Source organism: Schistocerca cancellata, chromosome 5 (genome assembly GCF_023864275.1).
Source record: "Schistocerca cancellata isolate TAMUIC-IGC-003103 chromosome 5, iqSchCanc2.1, whole genome shotgun sequence".
NCBI lineage: Eukaryota > Metazoa > Arthropoda > Insecta > Orthoptera > Acrididae > Schistocerca > Schistocerca cancellata.
The window spans coordinates 832783543-832806630 of record NC_064630.1 but is presented as its reverse complement, the minus strand read 5'-3'; the positions used below and the strand labels follow the sequence as shown (position 1 = coordinate 832806630).

The following is a 23088-nucleotide window of genomic DNA, read 5'->3' as shown; positions in this document are numbered from 1 at the left end:
ATTTCAAAGAAGGGCAGCTCGTTTTGAATCGTCGTGAAATAGGAGAAAGAATGCCACAGGTATGGTACACCAGTTGGTGTGGCAGTGATTAAAAGGAAGTTGTTTTCCGCTGCTGCAGGACCTTCTCATGAAATTTCAGTCACCAGCTTTCTCCTCGAAGTGTGAAAATATTTTGTTTGCCCTCAAGTACATAGGGAGATATGATCATTACAATAAAATAAGAGAAACCAGAACTCGCACAGAATGAATGAAGTGTTGGTGGGAATGAGTCAGGAATTAATATTCTAAAATATTATAAATAAGATTCAAAAATTAGTTTCCTTGATATGTAACTACTTGGGCTTGACTGTCGAAGGGTGGTTTCATTAAACGACAGAGTCTGTCTCTTTGAACAACATAATGATTCAGTGCAGGAAAGAGGAGCTATAGCCAGCGGAGAGCAGCAGCTGAACCGAAGGGAAGTAATCTTCAAGTGGGAGTTTCTAGAGATTGCGCAGAACAACTAAGAGCTTGAGAAATTCTTTACACAGGTTCTTGGTAGATTCTAAAAAAATTGAGCTTACAAATATAAACAGATTTTAGAAAGGACTGATAAAACTTGGTATGCGAACAGACAGATAACTGGTAATGTGATGATACACTAGGTTTATTTTACTTGCTCTGATGTTACAATTTTAAAAGGTACGTCATTTAGTTATAAATTTAAAATGAAATGCTTAAATTTTTGTTTTAATATTAGTTCACCTGCTAATTAATGTATCAAGTTCACTGAAATTGTATACATGTTGTTATTACGTGCCGCAACTTGGAAACAATTTTCGTAGCAACGTACTAGTCTGGTGAATCACGTCGCCGTGAAGCAGTGCAGGTGAGTTGTGAGTAAAGTACTGCCGGCCGGGATGGCCGAGTGGTTCTACAGTCTGGAACAGCGCGACCGCTACTGTCGCAGGTTCGAATCCTGCCTCGGGCATGGATGTTTGTGATGTGCTTAGGTTAGTTAGGTTTCAGTAGTTCTAAGTTCTAGGGGACTTATGATCTCAGAAGTTAGGTACCATAGTGCTCAGAGCCATTTTGTAGTAAAGTACTGCTACTCTGCTTCCTCGTGATGACACATTTGAAAGCGACTCTAGTGCAGCCGTGATTGCGCACGCTCAAATAGGGACAGTGTGGACTCGATGTTTAACGGCGAGTAATCAGTTAGAAGGAACCGGCTAACAGTGTCGCCAAGTTCCTTTATCACTGTTGTCCCTAGCTGTGATGGACGGGCGCACTACGTAACAGCTACAACTGTCACGAACTTATCACGCTTTCCAGGAGGACGTGATAACTTTATATGCTTGAGGCTACTTAGGGTCACATCACTAAAACAGGGACCAGAGATACGTTCCTTGAAAACTACGCACCACACGAACACTCATCAAGGTCGTTGTTTATAACCTAGTGATGATTTTCAACTGTCTGATGGGCGTACTGTGAAGACTGATTTGCTAGTGGATTGGTAAAATTCTTCATCCTTAAACTAAATACTGCACGGGAACGCCACATCAATTTGCATCTTTCCTAGACACCTTTCGGCGAATCTGAACACGAAGCTGTTGATGGTGCGAAATGTGGAGCAGATGGAATGCATTGAAATTTAGTACTCGCAGAAGACTTCTTTTACTAATCGCGATCGCACTTTGAAGCTGTCTTGGAGTGACCGTGTACAGTGTGTGTTACCACTGCTAAAATAACTTGCAGCTTACAGCCACGCCGCTGCTCCAACAGTCTGGTTATATTCGCCATAGAGGCAGTGACGGCAAACGTAGCGAAAATGTGAGTAGTTTAAAGAGCAAGTTGTTACATCGCTACAGCAGCAGAGGTCAGGCGTATAGCCACCTATCCTAAAGATGTATGACCGGTCACTTTGAGTGAATGTAGGTGAAATAACAAATACACGCAAGTAGGCAAGTTCGGGTGGCGGCGCTTGGTCGAGCTGTGCAGTAGCGGCCTGGGAAGGCACGTGGAGGCTGCCACGTGGCCGACCCCGCGTCTCCAGGTGTGCGGGCGCGCGGTCGGCCGGTTCCAATCCGGGTACTGACAAAGGCCTTCAGAATTTCCACCGTTGATCGTACCAGAAGTAAGGAAGGAAGATTAGATTTAAGGTCCCGTCGACATCAAGATAGAGACGCCGCACAATCTCGGACTGTGTCAAGGACGGAAAAGGAAACAGGCCGTGCCCTGTCAAATGAGCCGTTACTTGCCTGGAACGATTTAGGGAAATCGTAGAAAATCTAAATCCAGGTGGCAGGACGCGGATTGAAGCGTCGTCCTCCCGAACGCGAATTTTACACCGAAAGGATGAGGAATTTCCTACCTTTTAAATCGAGGAAAACGCCCGCCCTTTCTCAAAAAAGCAGATTGACGATTGGTCAAGGCGAGACAATTTGAGACTTGGGGCGCGAACAAAACGACTCGCAGGAAGCAGTCGCTGCTCCGTGATTAAGTGCGTATTCGTGTTTCGATGGTAGTTAGTTCGATTTTGAGCCAGGTTTATCTATTAGAAGTGAATTCATTGGTTAGGACCTGGACGGAATTCTCGCCAGTGGCGTTTGCAGTATCGTTTTACGTTAACTTAGATGGAATCGAACAATGCCAGTACACTTCATATATTGTGTGCCCAGTCGATTGTCATGCCAGTTTTCGCTCTGAGTCACGAGATGGCTTTGAAGATTCATTTAGTAACGCAAAGTAGCAAACTTTGCTTTAGAATCTTTGCGTGTGTAAGTAATTTGAGCGTCCATTTTGCGTTTCCTTAGACCACAAATGGTTGCCGACTAACAAATTATCGGTACGTTGTTACCTTTCGCTCATATGCAACCGCAGGGTTTGTGCTTTTAGGTTAGTTGCGTGTAAATGCACTTTCAGGGGCATGCTCCATCTGTTGAATAAATCATGCATCTACTCAGTTCGTTAAACTATTTCGCAATGAGCATTCGAGCACGCTTTCTCCCATCCCGTAGTCCCCAGCCGCACGTAGACTGTGAGATAGAATTACGTGAAAGGGTTAGTAAAGTGTAATACCTGATCGGTTCTTCTGGAGTTCAGTAAATAAATTTTCATTGTAAATTTTTCTGTTTAGGATAGCGACTACGGCTAACGTGCAACAGGCAGCACACAGCCACCCATAGTGCTCGTCATAATGCGATTTTAACTTCCATCTGGCGACACCTTCCAAGACGCTGCGGATCTTTTGGGAAGCGTTAGATTGGTAACACTTAATGTGTAATTTTCCCTTACTGAAATAGGCAGCTTCTGCGTTGCAAAGAGATACAGCGTTTAAAGTTTCCAGCGTTATAACGGCATCATGCTCTTGAAATTTTTAACATACATTTTTAGGAACTATTTTTTTTACAGTGAATAATGTATGTGTGTAGATAAAAAAGCGAGTGTTTTCGTCGAGTTATCAAGGGGTATTAAATCATTTTCTGCTTCACGATGCTGGTTAATTGCTCAATTTGGACCGGTGTGGCCGAGCGGTTCTAGGCGCTTCAGTCTGGAACCGCGCGACCGCTACGGTCGCAGGTTCGAATCCTGCCTCGGGCATGGATGTGTGTGATGTCCTTAGGTTAGTTAGGTTTAAGTAGTTCTAAGTTATAGGGGACTGATGACCTCAGATGTTAAGTCCCATAGTGCTCAGAGCCATTTGAACCATTTGCTCAATTTGTATATTTTTTATTGCTGGTATGGGGGAGGAAGGGTGATGGCCTTTTGACGTTTCAGCAGTACATGCTTACCACAAATTAGGACGACTCGCATCTGCCGCACTATGGAGACAATTTTGCTAACGTGGTAAATCTCAAGTTTACTAGACAGAGTGTTGGTTAAGGCAGTCCATAGGTGTGACTAGGTGTTTGATGGAGATGCCGAGACGTTCTGTTTTACATAGCAAAAAAAGAAGAAAGATTGCCTAGCTTTCAGGCTCGGAGGTCGGTGGACCGCTTATATATATATATATATATATATATATATATATATATATATATATATATATATATATATATATATATGAGCGAGGGCGTATAGTGGGCATGCGGGAGGCCGGGTGTACGTGCCGCCGAATTGCTCAACACGTGGGGCGTGAGGTCTCCACAGTGGTCGGCGGAAGGTGCACGTGCCCGTCGACCTGGGACCGGACCGCAGCGACCCACGGATGCGCGCCAAGACCGTAGGATCCTACGCAGTGCCGTAGGGGACCGCACCGCCACTTCCCAGCAAATTAGGGACACTGTTGCTCCTGGGGTATCGGCGAGGACCATTCGCAACCGTCTCCATGAAGCTGGGCTACGGTCCCGCACACCGTTAGGCCGTCTTCCGCTCACGCCCCAACATCGTGCAGCCCGCCTCCAGTGGTGTCGCGACAGGCGTGAATGGAGGGACGAATGGAGACGTGTCGTCTTCAGCGATGAGAGTCGCTTCTGCCTTGGTGCCAATGATGGTCGTATGCGTGTTTGGCGCCGTGCAGGTGAGCGCCACAACCAGGACTGCATACGTACGACCGAGGCACACAGGGCCAACACCCGGCATCATGGTGTGGGGAGCGATCTCCTACACTGGCCGTACACCACTGGTGATCGTCGAGGGGACACTGAATAGTGCACGGTACATCCAAACCGTCATCGAACCCATCGTTCTACCATTCCTAGACCGGCAAGGGAACTTGCTGTTCCAACAGGACAATGCACGTCCGCATGTATCCCGTGCCACCCAACGTGCTCTAGAAGGTGTAAGTCAACTACCTTGGCCAGCAAGATGGGGTCCAAGACACGCACTGGTGAGCGTCACTGGTAAACTAACGCTGCATATGCCGGCAGAATACATGGTTAACAGTGGGTAGTTCTAGTCAGGAATCATAACGATGCATTTCTTCCGCTTATTATTGTGTAATTATTTTTACTGTAATTATGTCTTTTGTGTATGTACCTCTCGTCGGAAGAACACCCGCGTGTGAGTGCTTTTCGGCACAAGACAACATTGGAGGTACATCAGCTAACTGAAATATTGCTCCAATCCAGTTCCTTACCCTGTAACTGCTTGCCATTTTTAAGCCCTTGTTATAAGGTGAAATGAACTTTTAACATTTGTTAGATACATTACAGTTAACCAGTTTTGACACTAATGGTCTACATCTGCATCTATCTCAGTACTCCGCGAGCCACGTACCTGAGGCAGTTCACCGTGTTTCCTGCTGCGGTCGTGAGTGGTTCACAGAAATGATAAGGGCCCGTGTGAGATCGAATCTATCTAATCTTGCACTCGTGGTCTTTCCATCAGATACATGGAGCAGGAAGCAATATATTGATTGGCTGAATTACATTAGGCGCTGTTGTGCTCAGGAACTGTGAAAATGTTGTAACCAGGGATGAACACACCTCTGTCCCTACATCTACTCTCTCCTCTCTCTCTGTCTGTTCTCCTTATACTCCCTTTCTCTTTGTCCATCTCCTATGGCCCCTCACTCCGACAATAAGTTCCTCCCCACGTCACCTGCAAATTTCCTTCTGCCACCCTCTTTCTTTTTTCCTTCCCCCTCTCTCTGAGCATGTCATTCTCTTTGCTTCCTCTGCCCATCTCGTATACTTCCATTTCGCTGCCTACTTTCCCCTCCCCTCTCTCTGTCCATCCCATCCTCCGCTATATCTCTGCAACCATTCCGCCTCTCTGTCTATCTATTTCGCCCTCTCTCTCTCTCTGTCTAAATTCCCCCTCTGCCTGTCCATCTGCTCCTCCCCCACTGTCTCTGTCCATCTCCTCCTGCTCCCTCTCCATATCTACCTCCTCCCGTTCCCTTTACTTGTGTTCTTCACCTCCTCCCCACCTCTACCTATTCATTTTCTTCCGCCCCATCTCCCTATTCATCTCCTCGATCCCCTTACACCATCCACCTTTTTCCCCTTCTTCCTATCCATGTCCTCCTGCTTGCTGCTCTCTGTTCATACTCTCGTATTAAGCCTCTCTCTCTCTCTCTGTACGTCCCCTCCTCTATCCACCTCAACCTTCCCCCAGCCATGCCGCGCGGGCAGCCGCGAGGTCTAGGGCGTCTTGTCACGGTCCGCGCGGTTCGCTCCGTCACAGTTTCGAATCCTCCCTCGGGCATGGGTGTGTGTGTAATCCTTAGTGTAAGTTAGTTTAAGTTAAGTAGGTCGTAAGCTTAGGGACTGATGACCTCAACAGTTTGGTCCCCTAAGATCTTACTACAAATTTCCACTTTTTCCATTTCTCCCAGCCATGTCCATTAGCACATGTGGGCTCAGAAAAAATGATTATTGAAGTAGGCCGACACTTTTACCATACAACACCTGTCGTGCAGAACAGTCTATACGACAAGATCTCGTAAAACATATTGCTACCTGTATTTCCACTCCTGTCGCGGTGCGGCTCTTAGCGTCGCTCAGAAAGAACTCCAGTCATCAAAGATGGCCGTCTTATGCACCTTCGAAACGACTGCCTAACTCAAAACAATGTTTGACAAAAATTACGAATATTCTAAAACTAAATACAAAAAATATATGATATATTGAAAAATTTGGAAATGTTCCAGGCAATAAGAATTTAAGGTCCAGTTTTCTGTATCTGCCATCGTTTTACCACAAATAATGTTCTTGTGGCGTGATATTGCTTTTCCCGGATTTTTTATACTTAACATAAGTAAACAAATAAAAATACATAATTACTCATCTACCTATTTAAACTTTAGAATGCTGTCGCTAGTTTCGTCTCTTTATATTTATTTATTGACAAAAACACAGTTTCCCTCACTCGAATCCCATTTTCCGATCTCTCATTCACAAATGGTACAGATTATGCTAAATCGGCTATGATTTGTCGATGCAGCTCTACTAACTGCATCCGTAGACACTTTGTTCGTATTAATCGGCCAAAGCATTGCCGAGATATTAGCTTTTGAACTTTCAAAAATTTACAATTTTTAGACAACAGTAACCTTTAAAATATTACATATTTCTGTGGCGCGTCTAGATAATTTGGCTTGTGATGATTGTCAATAAGGCCTTCAGCCGTGAATACAATTTGTCTTAGGAATTTTTAATTATTATCTCTTAACATGATTGTCCTTTTTAAAATATTTTAGTAAGAATTTCCTATCTAGACCTTCAGTCATCAAATTTTTTTGAGTAATTACTATTGGGTCTTCAGCCGCAAATAATTTGAATTCCTAGTCAATAAGGCCTTCAGATGTGAATGCAATTTGTCTAAAGACTTTTTAATTAGATTTTGTTTTAACAGTCAAATTTGATAATTGTTCCTGATTGTTAAACTTATATGCAGTTGGTTCCAATTAAAGTGGACGAGATTTTTAAAAGAAATCTGAACAACCAACGGTAACTGAGTAAGGCCACGTCCACGCCAAATGCTGCCTTCGCTAAGCCCTGTGTTTCAGTGGTAGCAGAGCGTGGCTGCGATTGTGGTGGTGGTTCCTGTGTGGTTCCTGAGCAGGGGCAGCAACTTTTCAATACTTTCAGGGGCAACAGTCTTGATGACTGACTGATCTGACATCAGCCTAAGCTGCCTTGCTGTGAACGTACAGAAAAAGCGAGCTGAAACAACAGCAGGAATTTTTCCCGAGGACATGCAGCTCTACTGTATGGTTAAATAATGTTGGCATCTTCACAGGTAAGATATTCCGGAGGTAAAACAGTTCATCATTCAAATATCCGGGCAGGAACTACTTAGGAGGATGTTTTCATCAAGTTACACATAAAGGGAATTAGTGAAGTTCGGTGGCAAGAGGAACAGGACTTCCGGTCGGTTAATGTAAGAAAATCTAATAGCGGTAATGCAGGAACAGGTTTAATAGTGAATAAGAAGATAGAAATGGGGGTAAGCTACTATCAGCAGCGTAGTAAACGCGTCTCGTAGCCACGACAGATATGAAGCCGACACTCACCACAGTGTTACAAGTTTGAATGGCAGCTAGCGCTCCGATGAGATAAAGGAAATTATTCACAGTGTTAAGGAAGACGAAAATTTAATTGTTTAAAGAATTGTTTAAAGAATGGAATTCAGTTGTAAGAAACCGAAGAGAAGGAAAAACTGTAGTTGAATATCGACTGGGGGAAAGGAATGAAAGAGGAAACTGCCTGGAAGAATTTTGCATAGAGCATAATTTAACCATCGCTAACACTTAGTTGAAGAATCATGAAAGAAGGTTATATATGTTAAAGAGACTTGGAGACACCAGATGGTCTCAGGTTGATTATGTAATGGTAAGATAGAGATTTCGGAACCTCATTTTTAATCGAAACACCTTTCCAGGGGCAGATGTGGACTCTGACCACAATTTATTGGTTATTAACTGCAGATTAAAACGGAGGAAATTGCAAAAAGGTAGGAAATTACGGAGACGGTAGCTGGAAACGTATAAAGTACGATAGGGTGTTGTGAGCTTCAGAGGGAACTTTAGGCAACGGTTGACTAGAACAGGGGAAAAGAATACCATAGAAGATGAATGTGTAACTTGGGTGGTGAAATAATGAGGGCAGCAGAGGATCAAACAGGTATCCCTGGACATCACTGGAGATAATGAATTTAATTGATGAAAGGAGAGAATATAAAACACAGCAAATGAAGCAGGCGAAAGCGAATACAAACGGCTAAAACCGAGATTGACAGGCAGTGCAAAATTGCTAGAAGTATTAAGGATTTACAAGCATATCAGATATGAAGAAAAGTAGACACCACCAACAGGAAAATTAAAGAGACCAAGATAGATATCACGTGAAGGAAAATTAAAGAGGTCTTTGAGTGTATTAGGTCGAAAACTAGTATCAAGCGAAGAAGGGGTATGTAAATTACTTATAAAAGGGATATGAATTTGAAGACATTATGAAAGAAAATGAAGAGGATATAGATGAAGATGAGATGGGAGATATGATACTGCGAGAGGAATATGACAGATCTCTGAAAGGCCTGACGGGAAAAAAGGCCCCTGGAATAGACATTCTTTCAGAACTATTGATAGCAGAGCCAGCCGTCACGAAGCTCTTCTACCTGGCGTGCAAGACGTGTGACACAGGCTAAATAGCCTCAGACTTCAAAAACAATGTAACAATTCCAATTCCAAAGAATTGAATATTACCAAACTATCAGTTTAGTATGTCATGGTTGCGAAATACTAACAAGAATACTTTTCATAGCAACGGAAAAACTTGTAGATGTTGACCTCGAGAAAGGTCTGTTTGAATGCCAGAGAAATGTTGGAACACACGGGTCAATACTGTACCATGACTTCTCTCGGGAGATAGATGAAGGAAAGGCAAACTTACATATATAGCATTTGTAGACTTACAGGTAGCTTTTGACAATGTTGACTGGAATACTCTCTGAAATTACGAAGCTGGAAGGGGTAAAAAACAGGAAGCGAAAGTCTGTTTAGAATAAGAGACGGCACTTATAAGAGTGGAGGGGTTTGAAAATGAAGCAGTGGTTTGTAAGAAGTGGAACATGGTTGCAGCTTGTCTCCGACGTTACTCAATCTGTACACTGAGTAAGCAGTAAAGAAAACCAAATAAAAATCGACGATGACATGGTAATTTTGTCAGGGGCAGCAAAGGAGTTTGGAGAGCAGTTGAACGGAAAGGACAGTGTCTTGGTAGGAGGATATAAGATGAACATTAACAAAAGTAAAACAAGAATATGGTCTAATTTAATCAGGTGATGCTGAGAAAATTATATTACGGAACGAAACTCGGAATGTAGTAGGTGCATTTTGCTGTTTGGACAGTAAAATAATTAATGATGGCCGACGTAGAGAAAATATAAAATTACACTGGCAACAATATAAAAGCGCTTCTGAAGAAGAGAAATTTGTAAACGTCGAGTATAGTGTTTCGAAACCTGTTCTGAAAGTATTTGTATGGAGTGTAGCCATATATGGGACTGAAACGTGGACGATAAACAATTGAGACAAGAAGAGATTAGTGGCTTTTGAAAAGCGGTGCTACAGAAGAATGCTGAAGATCTTATGGACAGATCGCGCAACTGATGAGAAGGTATTGAACAGAATTGGGGAGATAGGGAATTTGTGGCACAACTTGACCTACAGAAGGGATGGGTTGATGGATACATTCTGAGAAATCAAAGAATCCTCCCATCTAGGGAAGTGTGGGGAGTAAGAATCGTAGAGGGAGACCAAGAGATGAATAGAGTAAGCAGATTCCGAAGGATGTAGGTTGCAGTAGTTATTTAGAGATGCACAGCATAAGCTCGTATGGAGAGCTGCATCAAATCAATCTTTGGGCTGAAGACCACAGTAATAACACAAGAAGTGCGTAAATCTAATCCTTTGGAACTACGCAATACGAAAAAAGCTTGGGCGCCATTTCAGTTTTAAATGTTAGATAAGATATGCTCGGTCTTACGGCATACAATTATTGACGTACTTTAAGGTAAGAACCACGGCGTGGTGCCGAAACGAAACCGAAGTCAGGGAGTAAAGGCTGCCCTTTGAGCAGAGTCCTGTATACGAGTCTAGGAGGGCAGTCGGTGAGTACATCGCTGGGACCCTCTGTGTTTGTGTGACACAGTTGGCGATGCTCAGGAGATACGCACCTCGGTCTTCTGCAGCAGCGGGAAGAGTCCGGGCACGTCGGAGGTGGGCGGCGGGTCGCCGCCGGCCTCGAGCAGCAGCACCGTCCAGTCGGGGTTCTCCGAGAGGCGGGCGGCCACCGCCGCCCCCGCAGACCCGGCGCCGACCACCACGAAGTCGTACTCGGGCAGCGGGCGCGCCGTGTCCGGCGGGTAGGCGCTGCGGTCGGCGAGCGCGCACTGTGCGTGCACCAGGGTGGCCAACAGCTGCGCGAACAGCGCCCCGGCGCCGCCGCCCACGGGGCACGCGCTGCCGGCCTGCGCCGCCCACTGCGAAGCGCCGGCCGCGTCCATAGCTGCGCACACGGGAGCGCTCAACAGTGGCGTGTCACTAGCATATTGATACACGCAAGTCTGCGAATACATACACGCGGCGGGCAGAACTAAAGTGGCTCAGTACGGATTTCGTGCACTTTGCGCCAGGTAAGCCAACTTACACGATCTGCATTTAGGGCAGACGATGTGGGTTTTGTTGTCCATCTGAAGGATATTGTTCCGAGTCAGTTTTGTTCAACCCACTCTGTACAAGAGGCTCGCTATTAGACAAACGTAATCGCATTGACATTGCTAGCAAAGAGTGAGTTATGTTATTCGGTTGAATGCAGAATAAACTCGACTCTCATTGCGCGGATAGTTGGAGAACACAAATTACACGAAATAAATAAAGCCACCAGAGTATGTGGCAACAATGGTGCGAGAGCAGTAAGACATTTAGTGTTCCTTGAGGGATGGCATTGATGACGCTCGTAATTTCAGTGATCGTCGTTACCCTAGCTGAGCGAATAACTGCAACCAGTGAGCAACAAAACTATTAAATTTATTGCTAATTGGAGACCAGTTACCTTCCTTTAAACACTGAGGCTTCAGCAATGAGGTAAACGCGTTCTGCAGGCCCAACTGATCTGGAGCTGATTACGCCGCTCGTGGAAAGCGAGATGTCTCAAACGTCAGAGGAACGGCGGGAGCGACTGCTCTCCTCGACCCTTATTTAAGACCTCTGGTCCAGAGCAAACCACTGGATAGTATTATTTCGGCCGCGTATTTTTCGGCCATCCTCATACTCAGTCGCAAGACTTCTTGTGACTCCTTCTGAAGATGGCCGCACGATACGACGATACGCGGCCGAAATAGCAGTGGAAGAAATTTTATTTGCGCGTCTGCATGGCCGAAATTTAATGGACAGAAAGAACGTATCTTATCAAATGATGCAAACAATGTTCAAAATGGTTCAAATGGCTCTGAGCACTATGGGACTTAACATCTGTGGTCATCAGTCCCCTAGAACTTAGAACTACTTAAACCTAACTAACCTAAGGACATCACACACATCCATGCCCGAGACAGGATTCGAACCTGCGACCGTAGCAGTCCCGCGGTTCCGGACTGCGCGCCTAGAACCACTAGACCACCGCGGCCGGCACAAACAATGTTAATGTACTGTGTCTTACAGAGCGAACGTTGAAATTCTTGTATATCGTGTATATAACAGTAAAAGTCATGTCCTGAACAGACACATGTGACGTTATAGCGATGAAAAAGGTCAAATATTCGTCACGTACGTAGCAGGCCTAAGCAGCTAAAATCGGTTGATTTTAAATCGAGCCGTTATCTGTGATTTGTGTGTCAGTTCCGAAATGAATACGATTGTTGAGTGACAGGCGGTAGCGGAGTAACTCTACACCGGACGCACACAAGGAATTTGCAGATCACAATCGAACTGAACTGCACCGTGCAAGAGAGGAGGCTTTCAAGTGGCGAAATTGGGAACTCCAAACACCGATCTCGGCACACCAGAGTAATAGAGCGGCAGCATCACCTGGGAGCCGACCTGCGTACTACAACAACTAACATTCCATTAGAACTACTGATGGCCTTGGGAGAGCCAGCCCTGACAAAACTCTACCATCTGGTGAGCAAGATGTATGAGACAGCCGAAATACCCTCAGACTTCAAGAAGAATATAATAATTCCAATCCCAAAGAAAGCAGGAGTTGACTGATGTGAAAATTGCCGAACTATCCGTTTAATAAGTCACAGCTGCAAAATACTAACGCGAATTCTTTACAGACGAATGGAAAAAACTAGTAGAAGCCGACCTCGGGGAAGATCAGTTTGGATTCCATAGAAATATTGGAACACATGAGGCAATACTGGCCTTACGACTTATCTCAGAAAATAAATTAAGGAAAGGCAAACATACGTTTATATCATTTGTAGACTTAAGGTTTTGACAATGTTGACTGGAACGCTTTCTTTCAAGTTCTAAAGGTGGTAGGTGTAAAATACAGGGAGTGAAAGGCTATTTCCAATTTTTACAGAAACCAGATGGCAGTTATAAGAGTCGAGGGGCAGGATAGGGAAGCAGTGGTTGGGAAGGGAGTGAGACAGGGTTGTTGCCTCTCCCCGATGTTATTCAATCTGTATATTGATCAAGCAGTAAAGGAAACAAAAGAAAAATTCGGACTAGGTATTAAAATCCATGGAGGTTCGCCGATGACATTGTAATTCTGTCAGAGATAGCAAAGGATTTGGAAGAACAGTTGAACGGAATGGACAGTGCCTTGAAAGGAGGATATAAGATGAACATCAACAAAAGCAATACCAGGATAATGGAATGTAGTCGAATTAACTCGGGTGATGCTGAGGGAATTAGATTAGGAAATGAGACACTTAAAGTAGTAAAGGAGTTTTGCTATTTGGGGAGCACAATAAATGATGATGGTCGAAGTAGAGAGGATATAAAATGTAGACTGGCAATGGCAAGGAAAGCGTTTCTGAAGAAGAGAAATTTGTTAACATCGAGTATAGATTGAAGTGTCAGGAAGTCGTTTCTGAAACTATTTGTATGGAGTGTAGTAATGTATGGAAGTGAAACATGGACGATAAATAGTTTGGACAAGAAGAGAATATAAACTTTCTAAATGTGGTGCTGCAGAAGAATCCTGAAGATTAGATGGGTAGATCACATAACTAATGAGGAGGTATTGAACAGAAATGGGGAGGAGTTTGTGGCACAACTTGACAAGAAGAAGGGACCGGTTGGTAGAACATGTTCTGAGGCAGCAAGGGATCGCCTATTTAGCAGTGGAGGGCAGCGTGGAGGATAAAAATTGTAGAGGGAGACCAAGAGATGAATACAGTAAGCAAATTCAGAAGGATGTAGGTTGCAGTAGGTACTGGGAAATGAAGAAGCTTGCACAGGATAGAGTAGCATGGAGAGCCGCATCAAACCAGTCTCAGGACTGAAGACCACAACCACAACAACAGGGTCATAAAGATTGAACATCCAAACACTGTGGAACTAGAGTAAGTGCTAATTAAGAGAGCTCATGGCTCAGAACATGGTGAAAACATAAAAAGGCACCACTTAGTTGCAGACTAGGATAACTCAGACAACAAGATAGATTCAGAACACCTGTATGGAACTAGAAACTCTCTTACTGGTATACGAACTGCGACTGGTATGTTCCCAGACGGCTGAAACTTTATTTCCTGTTTCACTTCTCTCCCGTGCTTCCTAGCCTTGGATTAAGAAAACAGTAGCAGTAGATTAAACGGTGGTTGTCCAGGTATTTTAATTAGGAACAGTTTAGACCGTAAAAATATAACGTCAGTATTATAGCAGTAATCGAGATGTCAAAAAATCCATGTTTTGTGTAATTATTCAAAGTCAAAATTATAAAAGTATTAGTCCCAAAATAACATATGTAAATGTGAAATGTAAAAGGAAACATCTCTTAAAATGGTGAGTGAAGCTAATGACTAGGTTGGTACGTAAGTTCGTACTGTTTTGGTTTGCACATTCGTATTCTGGCTGCTACAGGTTTATTCATCGATTGTAATTTTTATTTGTAGTTCACTGTTGCTAACTGAGTTTACGTATTGCCATTTTGTCATTTGGAGATAGTGAATGCAGCCTTGGACGATAGAAGATGGAGTGTCAAGGGGAGTGCCAGAAATATTCGCTCCGTGTATGGGTATAATACCACCGGACACACCATGGCAAGAAAATGGTTTTCTTGCTTTAAGGAGGATTGTAGGATTGTTTTGACCTGTGGTTTGATGAATATCTTTTAAACGCATTATTCCACAATGATTGGTGTCAGTGTTCCCGGTGACTGACAAATGTGATGAACGGTGATGTTTCCAACTTCGTGCGATATTTGCTCGCAGTGGGGAAGATTCAAAAATCGGTGTTTGAGTACTGCATGCTCTAAGCCAAATTCACAAAAATAAGTGGGTGGCGATGTGTGCGTCTCTGCTTGCTCGTCATCAGTTAGTGTGTGAACGACACCGACCATTCTTATACTGTGTCGTTACTGGTGACGATGAATGCTGTCTTTATGCTAACATAAGGAGAGAAAAGGAGTGGTCGAGCCCAAAAAAAGCACCGACTCTCAGTACAAAGAGTTGTGTGCATCCACAAAAGATAGTGTTACGCACCTGGTTCAACAGCGACGATGTGGGGCACTACGGGTAGCTTCCCATGGTGTGACCATCACAGCTGACATTTGTTGTCGACAACTCAGTCACCTTGCAGACGCAGTCCGAGGACAACGACCACGAAGACCACGTGAAGTGATGCTACAGCACGACAACGCGCGCCCGCATTCTGCTAGACTGACAAAACGCGCTGCACAGGAATTGGCTTGAGAACTCATTCCGCGCCCACCTCATTCACGTGATATTGCGCCCTAGATTTTCGCCTTTACGGGTCGCTAGCGAACAACCGTCAAGCAGCTTCCGTGGCTGATGAAAATGCGCCCCAAACTTGGCTCGATGAGTTCTTTGCCTGAAAACCATGTGATTTCTACTACCGTGGAATCTAGAAGTTACTGCAGCGTTGGTAGGCTAGTAAATAGTGAAGGAGAATATTTTATTGCCAATTAAAATCTCTGTTATGTGTATCTGTTGTGTTCATTAGACTTATGAAAAAAACACTACGAACTTATGCACCAACCTAATAGTATCAATAAAGTGTTCATGTATTCTTGTTCTGTTGAGTCATGAAGGAGCAGAGAAACTGCAAAAGCTGGAATGACATAATGGTTGATGATTGTGATAAATAGGATAACATTTAAAATGACACGAAGATGAGGACTCATTTATTTAGATATGTGATTCCAAGTAGAAGGATAAATCGTTTAATGTGGTGGATGGTTTTTTAAGTTAAGGAACATACAGAAATCGTTAAGTAATTATTGAGGTAAATAATGATGATTAATAGATGCTTAAGGAGAAAATGTTTCAGATAAAGACGGTATTGAGCTGAGAGGGATATGTGTAATGGATGTTCAAGTGAGTAGAGAAGTATATGGAATATGACGTATTTTAAGAAATAACATTTGAATGATGTCACTTATTTCACACAAGTTGTCCCACTCATATAGGAATGTATGTATCTATAAGTGATCTTGAAAAACGTATGCTACGGTCGCAGGTTCGAATCCTGCCTCGGGCATGGATGTGTGTGATGTCCTTAGGTTAGTTAGGTTTAATTAGTTCTAAATTCTAGGCGGCTAATGACCTCAGAAGTTAAGTCGCATAGTGCTCAGAGCCATTTGAACCATTTGAAAAACGTATGACGAGAAGAAGTTAAAGGTATCTCACAAATGGCAATTAAATAATGATGCAATGATCTGCTTAGCTGTCGGAGTCGATAGGCAAGAATTTGCTCCAGGCTTCAGAAGTTCTGATGGTAGTTAATCAGTACGGAATACTGACACTTCATTTTAAATGATGTCTTGACTGAAGAAGCTATAATAGCTGTATAACAAAAATAAATAACCTAAGGCTGATTAATAACGTCATTGCTGTAAATTTTCTGTATGTATAAACACATTACTTACAATTGTCTGTACTTACTTAAGACATGTTTAGAGCATTGACTTAAAAAGTAAAAAGTTGTCAATCTGTCTATTATGATGTATGAGGACCATGTTTTGTTACTCATATGTATACAATTAGTAGAGCAAAGATAAGGATGAAATTGTTACTGATTTGTGGTATTTCTTCTCTACCTTTCGTGGGTGGTGCCTAAGTTGAGCTGAAATAATCTTGATAGAATGGATGAGAGCCGTGCTGAAAGGGAGGAAAATTAAAGGGGGTTCCTGAAATAAAAAATGCTTCTGTGCAGTGGCGCAAAAATAACAAGTTATGGTTGTGTTTTATGGCCATACAAACTATGGAAAGTAAATAATCATTGCAATTAAATGTAAAACAAACCTTGTGTAAATATTTACCATTTTCCGTTAATGTATACTCAATGTTGGCACGATTTTTTTTGTAGTTCATTACCAGAGTCAAAGGGAAATTATCCCCGGTATATTGTAACTTTTATTACTTGTTCTGGAATTTAATGTTCTTTAAATTCTGTCCTGTAACCCTAACTTACTTTTCCAGTTTCTTTTCAGACTGTGATTCAAAAGAAGTCTTTCAGAGTGCACAGAGAAAAGTATATTTTACTCGTACGGGCCGAGCATAGCCCAGGCGTCGATAGTGAAGCGCCGGTGTGATCTGCGAGTGTTACTGTTGAGGGATGCAGCGAGCAGTAGTGTGGGGAGTGCGGTTGTAGTGGCGTAGCTGAAGGGCGAGCGGCAATATCGTTCTGGCTGAGCGTGTGCACATTCGACGTGGGTTGACCCCCAGAGAATCTACCAAATTTTTAGAAAGTGTTTTTATTTGAAAAGTCGTTATAAATACGGAGTCCCGAAATAATGCTTTCGCAACTACCGCGCCGACCAGGAGATTGAAATGCGGACTATTGTGTGCAAATTGTTCCAGCAATGTGTGACGATACTTCAATATATTTGACCGATGCCGAGCTTAGCCGTGAGCAGAGACGTATGATAATGCTGGTCACTGTGTCCATTTGTGTTTGATGGCAATAAATAACTCTGCCTCTTGCCAACTTTCACAACCACGATTAACGGGGAACACCTATTCTTTGTATATAGCATTATTGAGCTGCCAAACCCCGGCTGCAAAAAAATCTCGTAATCCATTAGGTCATAGTTATTTAAGCCCTCAGGGGCACAGCATTCGTTTGCTGGGTACGGTCTTGGCGACCCCGAGGTTCTTGAGCTGGGGACTGGTAAGCAGAGCCAGTCCGCACTCACCATAAGCTCTGGGCACGCTTCAGCGACCACCGTGCGGCGCGGCGGCGTCACAGGGAACGGACACCTTGGCTTGACCGGCCAGATCGCTGAAGTTGTAAAAACCGCTATAAAGAAAACCTTAAATCTCAATGTGTGCTGCTCGCAATTGAGATGCGTGGCTATTGAGGTGGAACAGTCGTTAGAAGGCTACCTCTGGGGAACGTGCCAAATCGCAGTTGTATAAGGCTTATCTAGGCATGTGAGGTTCTGTCTAGATGGAGTTACACTTCCCTAGCTGCTATTGGGACCAATATGGAGCCCTCAAAATTCTCTCATTCTCCTCCCAGTGGAAAACGTAGGCCACTGGTAGGTATAAAAAAAAAAGGTTCAAATGGCTCTGAGCACTATGGGACTCAACTGCTCTGGTCATAAGTCCCCTAGAACTTAGAACTACTTAAACCTAACTAACCTAAGGACATCACACAACACCCAGCCATCACGAGGCAGAGAAAATCCCTGACCCCGCCGGGAATCGAACCCGAGCGTGGGAAGCGAGAACGCTACCGCACGACCACGAGATGCGGGCTGGTAGGTATCAACGCCCAGTCAAATAAGAGGGCACGTGCAGTCAGTCGTCCTAACTCAGGAGTTCATTTCAAAAGCATTGTGTCTAGTAACAGAGCTCATTCCGGTTTTCAGAATGTGTTTTTAACAGTAAAGAGTGCAGCTTCGAGAAAGTTTCACCTTTCTGTACTTAAAAAGACTCAAAAAGAAGGCATCACTAGCACTTTACAATCATTCAAACGATTGAGTAATAGAATACTGTCTGTGGAAACTTCTAATTCCTGATTAAGAATATCCACAAAGCTCAATGCCTTGGGGAATGCGCCATCTAACCTGAGCTACAAACCACCTTCAATTAAAGCAAAGCAGTTGTGACGTCCAGGGATCTGATGGACACACCGAAGGAGAAACTGAAAGATGAGTGGGCTCCAGAAGATACAGCCGATGTGCAAAACATAGCGGAGAGGTTGTTCAGGGATCTTATCGTGACGTTCAGTAGAACGAAACGTACTGAGCACGTTAAGTCAAGTTTCCTTCCTGGCCGGACGAGTCCCGTCTCAGATTGTATCCATAGACGTGTACGGGTATGGAGACAACCTCACGAATGCATGAATCCTTCATGTCGGCAGGGGGCTTTTCAAGCTGGTGGACGCTCTGTAATGGTGTGGGGCGTGTGCAGTAGGAGTGATATGGGACCCCGATAAATCTAGATACGACTCTGACAGGTGACACGTACGTAAGCATCCTGCCTGATCACCTGCATCCATTCGTGTCCATTGTGCTTTCCGACGGACGTGGACAATTCCATCAGGACAATGTGACACCCGACATGTCCAGAATTGTTACAGAGTTGCTCCAGGAACGCTCTTCTGAGTTTAAATATTTCCCCTGACGACTAAACTCCCCAGACATGAACATTATTGAGCATATCTAGGATACGTTGCAACCTGCTGTTCAGAAGAGATCTGCATCCCTTCGTACTCTCGTGGATTTATGGACAGCTTACGGACAGCCCTGCAGGATTCATGGCGTCAGTTCCCTCCAGCACTGCTCCAGACTAGTCAAGTGTCTGTCATGTCGTGTTGTGGCACTTCTGCGTGCTCGCGGAAGCGCTACACGGTATTGGCCACGCGTACCAGTTTCTTTAGCTCTTCAGTGTAAATCAAGATTACATGGCAATTTAGGTGCGAAGCTCTGTGAAACTGTCTGCGTCTGTCGGTAAGCCGACTGTTTGTATCAGATAAAAATTATATCCACACCAAAAATAATTAAATAATATTGAAAATTTGTTTGTTTGGGACCTGTGTTGTTGAGGACTGTGCAAGATAAAAATAAGTAGGGTGCAAGGCGGCTGCACTGCAGTTTTCCCCTCTTCTCCCTCCTCTAGCTGAGACAGCGTGTCGTGGCGGTGGGGGAAACGTGAATCTAGGCTGAGCGCTTTGGCACTCGGGCCCGGGCAAGGCCAGCGAGCCCAAATCTTGCCCGACCCTGCTGTACAGAATTCCAACGCCGTTCTCAAAAGAATTGTTCCTACATCACTATTCAGTGTTTACCGCGCCTCGGTGACGTCATCTCACGGCTAGAACTGTTAGGTTCGTAGAACGTTAACTTCAGTCGGATGCAACAGAAGTATTGTACAGGGACTTAGAATTGTGCATGTCAACGCCATCAGTAGGCAAAGGACTCTGTAATGCCCGACATGCAGATGTTCAATGTACAATGTGAGTATTTTGCAGTGATGTTTGTTTACTCATTCCATGTCTGATTTATGCTTCAGTTCTTGCTGCCCTTACTGAATGCAAATGTATTTTGCACGTATGTCTACCAACTGGGTACATATCGTTTGGTCCCGACGCTAAGCGCCGTAACAACCGAAAATAGGCGGAGGGGAGAACGAGTCCGTATGTGCCCACGTACAGCTTCTAACTCGTCTTACCTTGTCTTGCGGTTTTTGCACAAAATGTACGTTCGCGGCATTAGAATCCAATCAGCTACAAATGCCGCGTCTACAGATTTTCTCAGTAGCGTTCCGTGGAAAGGAGACTCGTCTTCCCTCCAGGGATTACCACCCGAGTTCACGAAGCAACTCCGTAATAATCGCCTCTTCGTCGAATAATTCTAGCAACCTGCTACATTTAGTTTCACCTGGTAGGCCCACCTAGTGCATACTGTATTGATAGATGCCCCACACACTGTCGTACTATTTTGCATAATACTCAGATGGCAAGCATCAGCTGACTACTGTCCCGGATAGTGTCTCGTAAAATAGTGCGACAATGTCTGTGGCCTTTATCGGTGCAACACGAACGCATTTCATTTTAACTTTACAGCAAGTCCAGAGACAGTGCGCACGAATGCGTAGTAAACAACTCGAGGCGAGTGCCAAGTTCTGAAAGTGTAAACAAGTAAAGGTGACCGTCGAGCTTTTAAATGTCGTTGGAATGAGTCGCATGTCAACACAAGCACCGAAGTCAACATTACCTTCCTTCAATTGGGCCAACAGGCGGTGAAGTACAGTACATACTGACGAAACTAAAATGAGCTCTAACATGGAAACTAAGCGTTTCCGGACACATGTCCACATAACATCTTTTCTTTATTTGCGTGTGAGGAATGTTTCCTGAAAGTTTGGCCGTAGCTTTTTGTAACACCCTGTATAAGCGAATCTTTTGAAAATTCCATTGGAATTCTGTACTGGCAGACTTTAGAAATGCAGATATATAATAAACGACGTTTGCACTAGTGTAACCTGTACGCTGTGTACTTCGGTTTTGTTTTTATTAATGTTACATCTTCTGAATCAGGTATCGGTTTCAAAATGAACGGAGAAGTTCGAAACTAGTTACCGTTGTGAAAATTATACACGACTGAGACGGAAAGGTTAATAGACAGTGATTGAGCAGCAGTTGGCTTGCGGCAGCGCGGTGTGGGGGCTGCTCCGCTGCCGTGTCAGCCCGGCCGGCCTTACCTCTGGGCGAGGAGTGAGTGGCTGCTGGCTGGACGGCTGCCGCCGACGCACTGGCTGTGCCGCCGGCCGCAGCCGCCGCCTCTTATTCTGCCGCCGCTATCTCAGAGGTCGCCGCCCCCGACCTCCTGCCCCCGCCACGCCGCACCCTCCTCATCCTCCCGGCTGTGGTGTCTCGCTGTCGCACCTTCTGGTGGCTGCCGGTTGCACCACATGGCGTCACGCGGTGCACCAGATGGTACGCCATTCTTGTCCATCCTTTCCTTAACGGGCCTTTCCACACGCTCGGTATTTATTGTGCAATAACATTGTGCCACTGTATTGAGCGGAGCAATATTATTGCAGAACAGGGTGGGGCTCAGAAAAATGTAGGCCCTCTTTGATAGCCAATATTAAGAGAACAAAATCACATACCGTTACAATTCTTGCACGGTGGCGCGAGTGTGGGATAAGGCTATTTTATGTGTTCAAAGTGACCCCCATTAGCGGCGAAACGACATCGATGACGCTGGATTGTTGACCCAACTACAACTGCTAGTCATGCCGGTGTGATAGCCGCACAGGCAGCCTCGATGTTTCCTCGTAGCTCGTTCAACGTAGCTGACTGCGATAGATAAACTGCATTTTTCAAGGTCCTCCATAGTTAGAGGTCAGGAAGGGTAAGGTCAGAAGGCCATGGTGGGTCTTTTCGACCTGTCCATCGTCCAGGTAGATTTACATCCAAGTAGGCTCTGCTGACATCTCTGTGGTAGAGAGGTGGAGCGCCATCTGGCTGTAGGTAAAACCTTACATTTACATTTACATTTTTTTTCTTGAGTGAGGTGAAATGCGTTTTCCTTTTATGAAAACGTAACATCTAACTTTCTCGTAACAGGAAAACGCATTTCACCTCACTCAAGACCAAACTTAATATACGAATTACACGATTTTCACGTGAAGATTGACCTACAGCATTCGAAATGCGTGGTGTAATTTAATGAAACACAAAAAAATGTGACTGGAGGCGTTTCTATTCAAAATTTCTCTCTGTTACTCGAGACCCTGTGATCCGGAAAACTGGACAGACAAATTTGGCACGTTTTTTCGTTATTACGAATCGTTTGATATCCCGCCCGTGAAATTTTCTGGCTAAACTGCACACTAACTGACATATTTATCTGCTGATACTGATTTTTCCCAGCGGAAAATTTGCCTTGTTATCCAATAAACCGTATAGTAGATAAGTCCCTGTTGTTACATGCGTCGAGCGATAGTGCGCACTGTGTTACGCTTAGTAGAAGATGAGTGTGTGAGTCGTTCGTCGCACGGGTGTAAGTCCAGTCGTGGGTGCCCCGGTTAACTACATCGACTGAGAGGCCCTCCAGCTTCTGCGTGCATACCAAACAGAACGAAACGTGTCCCACACAGCATTTCTCACAGTTAGCCGCCCCTCATTATCCATATGGACACACACTGCGTTAAAACATGCCCCAGACGCTCTCCTCCCAATTGCGTCAAAAAGTAAGATAAGGAAAACTTAAAGAAACAGACCATTTTATTTGGTGAACAGAAATACAATCTTAACAGTTTTTCCTCGATTTGTCCGTACATGAAACAACTAGTCTTTCTTGTAACATTGCAGATAGCATATACTACACACTCTCGGATGGCAGATAAAATCGATGTTTGCAGCATATGAAGATAGACCTCACCAATTACAGTACCTTCAAAGAAGAATGAACTAATCAAACCGCACGATGACAGACCACACTAATCATTAACACCGTGTAGATGAACATATTTGTCCATCTGAACGTGAAGGTTTTCAGGAGCCCAGTA

The 23088-nt window shown here is 44.3% G+C and overlaps 1 protein-coding gene across 1 annotated transcript in view; it reads right to left on the bottom strand.

The window, feature by feature from the left end:
- LOC126187725 (glucose dehydrogenase [FAD, quinone]-like) overlaps nt 1-21323 on the bottom strand; it is a 46447-nt gene extending 25124 nt beyond the window's left edge. Inside the window, exons 1-2 of the mRNA XM_049928968.1 lie at nt 21274-21323; nt 10609-10940 (exon numbers count right to left, since the gene is read on the bottom strand). Of these exons, the coding sequence (XP_049784925.1) occupies nt 10609-10938 (330 nt within the window). The 5' untranslated portion in view covers nt 10939-10940; nt 21274-21323. The remainder of the gene's footprint in view (nt 1-10608; nt 10941-21273) is intronic.
- Nucleotides 21324-23088: the final 1765 nt, after the last annotated feature.